At 40.7% G+C, this 8,241-nt stretch overlaps 1 protein-coding gene across 1 annotated transcript; it reads right to left on the bottom strand.

Moving 5' to 3' along the window:
- Positions 1–4,251: 4,251 nt before the first annotated feature.
- On the bottom strand, positions 4,252–7,274 carry LOC140934836 (uncharacterized). Its single transcript, XM_073384395.1, has 2 exons — positions 6,885–7,274; positions 4,252–5,192 (listed from the first exon to the last, which is right to left on the bottom strand). The coding sequence occupies exons 1-2, from the start codon at positions 7,240–7,242 to the stop codon at positions 4,696–4,698; spliced, it is 855 nt and encodes a 284-aa protein (XP_073240496.1). The 5' UTR covers positions 7,243–7,274; the 3' UTR covers positions 4,252–4,695.
- Between the last annotated feature and the right edge of the window lie 967 nt (positions 7,275–8,241).

Genomic DNA, 8,241 nt, shown 5'->3' with positions numbered 1-8,241 from the left:
AATGGGTATGTTAAAACAACAACAACAACAACAATAACGAACAAACAAAAGCCCGAAAGCTTGTAAATCGAATCTTATAATTGGATGCAACATTTTGCAAAATTAAATTTTTATAAATCAAACGATTGCAGTTGGTAGTTGTCTCTTGAGTCTTGAAGCATACTAGCATTTTTAATTTTTCTTTTTCCAAATTTTGTGTCATTTGTGATAAATTAGGGTTTTATTTTATTGCTTAGAATCCATTGCATATTTATCAAAATTAAATTATTAAGTCTCCCATTTAGCAAAGCTTCAGTCCAACAACTTCTTGTCCAAGGGAATCAAATGTTTTAATGTTCTATATTGGCGTGCCTGATTGGGGTGTTTGTAGGTGGATCTTCGTCTCTCTCCTTCGCAGAGGCCTCTTTGTATCGTAGGGAGGGCTGGAGAGAGGGAAAAAGAAAGCGCGCGGGGGATAATGGGAAGGGGAAAGAAACCTAGTTCCAGTCTTCCTCGGAAATCCGGCGCCATCTTGAATGCATTATATGGCAGAGGCTCCCGCCTTTTCCCTCTTCCTATCGTCCCCCGCGCGCTTTCTATTTTTCGATTATTGCTATTTTTATTGGGATACCCAGCGGGAGCCTCTGCGGAGGAGAGAGGATCTTCGTCAAATGCCCAGTTCAAGTAGCCTGCGAGCATGCTATCCACCTGGGGGAGTCGCGAGAAGTCACGCGAGACCCACATGCGAGTGCGAGGCGCGTTATCCCTTGTCTCTCTTCGCTCGCCATAATTGGAGAGCTTGCTCGCTGGCTAAGTTCAAGCGTCGAAGTTTACATGTGACCAAACTAAATGCCAAATCGCACAAAATTTGTGGTTCTCACTCATTAGTGTTAGGTTCGTCCCATGTGAAGTTGGACCTTTGACCCTGTCCAAGAACTCGATTCATTTCTCAAGCGTGGCCATAAACATAATTATGATGCGTTTTCAAGCCTATTTTTTCCCCTTCCGATGCATTAAACCATTTTAGACTGACATCATCGAGAATGTTATCCATAGTCTTTTTCGCATATTTATAGTGGAGGTCAGTGAGAATAGTTTGGTTAAAAAATCAAAAACAATAAGATACCGGGCAAAGTTGTTCGAAGCCAGATTTCGTGTTTTAACTACCAATTGCCATGGTAACATTAGCCGCGAAGCGTGACATTCTTGACGAAGAGGAGTTCAGCCTATTCCAGTCAGCTCTCCCCCAACAACTCTATTTTAACTTTCTTTCTTTCATTCACGCCCCTCCCAACTGGAATAGGCTAGGAGGAGATAGAAAAAAGCCTTGTCTCACCCCTTCGTGATTGACTGTTTCCTTTTTCAGAACACAGCCTTATAACATCTGTTTCCAGGCTAAACGGGTTTTGAACAACTTGGTTCTGCTGCTGTCTTCCTTTCTGCGACAGTCTTAATTTCATCCCTGATATTTTCACCCTGGTGTCTTCGTAATCTTCAGATAGCTTGTAAACAATATTATGCATTTCAGTAAAATAAAATTTTAGAATTGTTCGCAACTTCAGTGGATTTTACTTTCACTTATAGGCTGGCTATGATTCTGCGTTAACCCTTTAAGCCCTAAGAGTGATCAGTATCAAAATTCTCCTTGTGATATCCATGCTTTATAGCACAGATTGATGATGAGAATTAACGAGATGATCACACAAGATACAATGAGTTCATACTTCAAGAACTTCTCGCTACTACTTTTACGGGAAACATAGGGACAGCAAATGGGAATTTGAATTTTGATATTAGGGCTTGGCTGACATCTCACCTCTTGGGTCCCCATGTAAACAGGCCCTTAGACTTCAGTTACCCAAGGATTATCCAAGCGGAAACAGTAAGTCACGTGTTAACGCAAACGGCCCAGTTGCATTGCACGCTTCAAAAATACCCATAATGCACCTGTGTACTTGGTAGTCCCAGGATTAGAGTTACGCTCTTGATTCTGCGCACTAAAAGGTAGCTTTCCATTCTTGGTTTGCAACCACGTGAGAAGGCGTCATGTTGGTGGTAAATACAATAATTCATAGAATTTGTATGGAAATAGAGCTAACTTTTGCTCTTGACCCCTTGCATGGGTACTGCGACGTCACGTACGTGCGAACCAGCAATACTTCCTTTTTCCTGTTCATAGCCTTTTCAACGTATCTGGCTCAGTTTGGTAAAAAAATCAAAATGCTTATCAAAGGTGACAGGCAAGCGTGCTTGCCGAGATGCTGAGATCTCAAGCGCTAACCCTGCCTTTAGACTGCAAAACAGCCCATATTTTTTCCTAGGTTAAGAACGCGCGAGCGAGAGGTCAAAGGAAAGGTCTCCCTTCGCGCCTTGTAAAACCATTTTTGAAGAAAGAAGAAAAGCCGATCGTCTGTTTTGCAGTCTGGTACTCCTCTGTTGTGTTTGCCAGTTTGCTGATAATGCACATTGCGTGATCCATCCTAGGAGACCCAGGGGCAGTTAGTCGGGTCGATAAAATGTTCATGGTGAAAGTTTACTGGAAGATCGATCTTACGGTAAACTTTCACCACGAACATTTTATCGACCGGACTAACTGCCCCTGGGTCTCCGAGGATGATTTGCTGAATAGCATCTGCACTTCGCACCACGAAAATAGGTAGGCATTGCAGAAACTGTACATGTAGAAACCTAGAGGGAGAGTCGCGGGAGCATGGAAACACCGAAGACCAAGCATACAGTTCTCGACAAAATTAAACATAAACGACCCATCCTCTCTGAAAGAAAAAGCGTGTAGTCCACTCCAGGAATTTTCTATCAATATCGCAATTAAATTCTGGACTGTTTTGGGCATGTAGGCGTTTAATTACTGCTGCACTTCGGTAAACGATCGAGTTTTAGTAAAATAGTCTCCTAGCCTACCGCGTTACATTAACCCATTCGCTCCTGGAAAGCTAGTCAAGCCGTTTTTTGTGTCTGGCCAAGAACCAAAACGCTATATATTTTTAAGTCGAGCATTGTGGTCATTTTGCTGCCTTCGTTTCTGATGCTTCTTCCGAAGTTCGGGCATGCGCTTCTACTACTACGGCTTACATACTCTTTAACGCTTTCGCATGATCGAAAAGACTAATGCACTTCTACTTCCACTTCCTTTCTCTTTAATGCTTTCGCATCGAAAAGAGATAAGTAAAAACCAAAAGCAATTCTAAAAAATTAAATAACTTTTTGCGCTAATCACCCCGCGAGCAGAGAATACATTTTCGCGGTATGAGCTTGCGTGCGAGCATACCGCGAAAATGTAGCCTCTGCTCGCAGGGTATGCTCTAATCGTCGAGGCGCAGAATTCCAAATTTTCGAGTTACGGGGTTATCTCGACTGTCGGTTATCTCGTGTATTTTACCATGGGCGGATTTAGGGGTTGACCGAGCAAACTGTAGTGAAATTTTGTATTATTTCTAAGAATTATCAGTAAAATAAATAGTACTGTCTAAAAAGCTGCCAAGTGTCCCGGCCACCCCTTTCTAAACTATCTCGATCCGCCCTGTTTCCTTTCCGCTTTTTCTCCCTCCCGTCTCTTTGACTTTTTTGGGGAAAAAACAGTGAGGAATTTCAGGAATTTGGAATAAGTTTGAAGAAAGTGCGGGGGGGGGGGGGGGGGGTTATATACTGGAAAGAAAGAGAGAAAGAAAGAAATACACTTTATTTGAGTGTCAATGTATTTAGTACGAAAGTACTAACTGGGGACACTATTTCTTACGTTTTCTACTGGAGACAGGACCGCCATTTTACGTAGTCATCCGAGCCAAGCGAAGGTCTAGCCATTTGCAGGGCAAAGGCAGTACCTTTGCTACCCTTACCCTTATCTTCATTTCTTAGATATTTTAAGACCCTAAGTATTGGTCCGGTCCCGGGAATTGAACCCGCCACTTGCCGCTCTGCAGTCAAGCTGCTCTGCCGACTGAGCTAATCTTGATTTTAATTACCCTGGGTGCCAGACACTTTTCATGCGCGGTTTCCGGTTTCGGTCAAGTCTTAAAAAGTGACCCGCGCGAAAAGTTTTTTCTCGCCGCTTCGCCGCTCGTGTCTTCGGCCGGAGGCCGAAGACGTGTCGGCCTGCGGCCGACGAAGCTCCTCGTCACACGCGAAAAAAAACTCTCTGGTACCCAGGATAGATTTTAATCGGGTCTACTTCACATAACGATGGTGTGCCACCTGGCCTCTTTGACTGAATCGTGCTGATTCGAAGATGGTTTGAAAGATCTCTTCACCCGGTTCAAGTTAAGATTCAAAGTTAGTTGTCTATGACCTTTTATAACTGATGACGTCACAAGCAGTACAAGGATATTGAGACTAATAAGACTAGTACAACTGTCAGACTTAATCTTTGATCTACCTCTCTTAGTGTATTGCTTGTTTCATACCCCACTACCTAAGATATATAACTTAAAATAATTAATATAATATTATATCATAGTAAATATAATTTTAGATTTCATTTTTGGGAGTTGAAATTGAAAACTCTTAGTTAATCCAACTCCCTTCACTTATATATCTTTTAGTTTCTGTTATCTATAGGCCTGTCTAATTGTAATGTTAAAACCCATTATTTTTTATTAACCTGTGTATTTCCATTGTAAAGTGAAATAAAACCTGCCTTGAATCCACACGGGCAGGGGAAAGGATGTGGATGCATTAATGAAACCCAGAAAACAAAAAAGGTTAATTTGTCTTAGTACACCAGTACATGTAAAACTTAAATGGAATAGTTTCTAAAGGAATTCCCTTATCTTTAAAATGCCTTTTAGTTACATCATTGAACCGATCATGGAAATCATTCTTAACTTTTTCACTCCCACCTGCTAACTGAGAAAAAGATGAGAACATCTTGAAAGCATGATCAAAAGAACTTGTTCTAGAATATTTGAAGTCTATACATTCCTCTGGGTTGCTAAATAAGCCTTGTGAGAGATCAGTGAACACTTTTCTCCACTCTCGCATGAAAGGAAAAACCAGATTATAGTTCTCATCTAAAATACGAAGAAAATTTTTTATCTCTTTCAACCATGTGGCGGCCATGTCATCAAGTACAACCCAAACCATGCTTAATGAGCCTCTTGGGGTCAGAACACGGTGGAATTCTTTGAGAGCAGCTCGGTTGGTAAACCAGTGGAAACTTTGAGCAGCAATCACTACATCCACACTTGCATCAGGAAGGGCTGAAAAAAAAAAAGAAAGAAGGATAACTTAGAAATCAACATATAAACTTGTTGCTCACCATCAAACATTATCGTCTTTGTCATCTTAGCAAAAGATGATTTACATGTTTCATGCAAAAAAATGCAACCATTTTTTAAGGACTTTCCAAGGACCACCTACCAGGAACATATTTTCACAGATAACTTTAAAAAAAATGCACATTCCCAGTTCAGTTGAACTGTTTGCTCCACCAACTGCTCTAAATTTTTCAGTTCACTTATCTTAAATATCATTGATAGTTACTTACTGCATAAAACAAAAAACACTTTATTTAAATCAGCTTTAACTTCACATAGCTATGATTTATATTCTGTCTTGGACAACCAAAAAGCTTTAAAACACACTTTTCAAGCCAATACATTCAAAGTTAAGAACTTTCTTAACAACTTTTCAAGGACTGGCACAGACATTTGAGGACTTTTCTACAAAAAAAAAAACTGTGCAAACCCTGTGTTAACTTGTAAAGGCCCACATTGATTGGTTAGCCTGCAATCAAGCTCTCTGGGGCACTCTGGTGGTGGGGCAGGAAAAGGAGAGGTGAGCTTGCAACTACATCTCTGGAATTTGAATTCTGCGTCCAATTCCCCTATGGCTCCCCGTCGACTGAGCTGTCAGATTTCCACCAATCAGCACGAAGTGGAAACAAGTGCACATGTAAACATACATTGAAAAACATGTAAAGGCAAGTGCCAAGGGTAGTGACGCCATTCTTAATGTCATCTCCACCAATCAACATTTTGAATCAACTTTTTTGATGCAGATATTCAAATTCCTGAGATGTACACCTGTAGTTGCAAGACTCTTTCCTTTTCCCGCTCCCGCTGTCAGAGCACGCCCGAAGAGCTTGCATAAATAAGGACCACAAAGAGAGAAAGAGAGAGAGAGAGAGAGAGATGGAGAAGGGAAGGTGAAGGTAATCAACAGTAATATACTTACATGTTTTAATTGCAGTCTGGCAAAATAGGTTCTTGTACTTTAGGGTGGGTATTACAGTCCTCCCAAGAGAAATAAAAGACACTGCTTATGCAAAATCTTGGGGGGCAAACAAGGTTTATAATGGGAGATGTGCAAATGGCAAATAAGAGAAAAGAAAAAAAGGGAAAAGCCCATTTTCTCTTTCCATTCCCCCCTCCTTTTCATTCACTTCTCCTCCTCTTTTGATGGTCCCACATGCATCAGGTAACAAAGTGTCTTTCATACATGATGTCAGTTCTCTGTTTTCTTCCCGGCAGGGCTGGGATCTCCGCCTTCTATAAGCACGGCTCTTTTTATTGGAAACAAAAAAGAAATAGAACAAAAAGAAATTCTTAAGCCTAATAATATTACACATTCTCTATTTTCCAATTCCCCATAATACACTCTGTTTGCCCCCCAAATTTTGCATAAACCATTGTTTTTAAATGCTCCTGGGAGTATTGCATTTTCCCAAGAGCATTTTAAGACAATAAGTTATGCAAAATTTGGGGGCAGACAGAGTGTATTATGGGGAATTGGAAAATAGTCAATAATAGCGATAGCCTTGCAAGGGCTTTAGTATCAAAAAATTGAAGGTGGCAGGCAATTCGCAAGAGATCAAATGATGACATCTAAGGTATTGTATTGGTGAAGTACTAAATGAACATTTACAAAGCACAGAGTTTCAAGCAGCTTACGTATATTCTCAGCGGGGCATTGGATAATTTCCGTATCAGGCACCATAAGTTTTAACTGCTCACACATGCTTTGCAGTGGCTCACTTGCAATCACTCTCACGTTCTTGTCTTTCAACACTTCTAACATGACGCGAGTAAATTTTCCCGTGCCACAACCGACCTCCAAGATAGTAAAAGGGTGATCTGTTTGGTTCTCTGCAGCTTTGTCATGGTTGTCCCAGTTCACACCAAGTTTGCGCAAGAAAAACTCTACTGCCTCGAAAGAATAATTGGCACGAACATTCTCGTAGTTAGAAGATGAAGCAAAGGCTTTCTGTGCCATTTTAGCCACCACTTCACTGTCACCATTATCAGTCATTTTTTGAAAGGTTATTTTGAACGTTTCCGCCGACAGTGCATGGAGAGGTAATTTAGTTCCGCTTATATGAATAAACTTGTGAAGAAAGTATGTCTTCACCAGTCTCTTTCGCCGAACCAGATAACGCGGTCAACATGGGTGCAACTTGTATTGCAACATTTCTGCAAAACGAGTTGAACATTATAACGATGTTCACAGTTGCGCGTTTTACTGATCTTCCACTCTTAGTGTATTGCTTGTTTCATACCCCAATACCTAAGATACTGTGTGGCCCGAAATTTTTGCGGTTTCTCTAAATTATTTGCGATTTCTCCAGCGATCCGCAAGTTCCCGCAAGTAAAAATTACCGCAAACATTTTTCTCCAAAAATTTACTACAGAGTAAGTATTCTCTAACTTAAATTCGCTACAAAAAATACAGTACTAAGAAATAAGTGTCTGTTCAATTACAACTTGTTTCTTCCTTTGAGAAAGAAAACGGTATACAGGTATACAAAGAAATACTCTAAAATTCTAAAATAAGCCCCTCCATATATAAGCCCCTCAAACTGGGAACGCAAAAAACCCTCCGTAAAATATCGCCCCTCCAAATATAAAGCCCCCGGGGGCTTGTACTTGGAAAATTGCCCTCAAATACAAAGTAAAGCAAAGCAAAAATGGTAAATTTCCTTCCAACTAAAAGGCTAGCCCAATCGATTTTGAAACGCAAATTTCCCTCCGTAGATAATCCCCTCCAAAAATAAGCCACTCAAAAAGGGCCTTTGAAAAATATAAACCCCTGGCCTTATTTTCGGAATTTTACGGTAATGGTTTTAAGGGTACGCACACCATAGTATTGTTTGAGAATATGTATTTCTATTGCAAGTACTCAGTGAAAACGAAAATATCATCAATGCTGGGTACTGGGTACCTTCTGAAAGTTGCAAAAATTTATTCCTAGCGAGAAAAACCAGTCCCTCCTTCAAAGATGCCAACCTCTGGAGACCTAAAATCGGGAGAC

This window comes from Porites lutea, chromosome 4 (assembly GCF_958299795.1).
Source record: "Porites lutea chromosome 4, jaPorLute2.1, whole genome shotgun sequence".
Classification (NCBI taxonomy): Eukaryota; Metazoa; Cnidaria; class Anthozoa; order Scleractinia; family Poritidae; genus Porites; species Porites lutea.
This window is presented reverse-complemented; position numbering and strand designations above follow the sequence as displayed.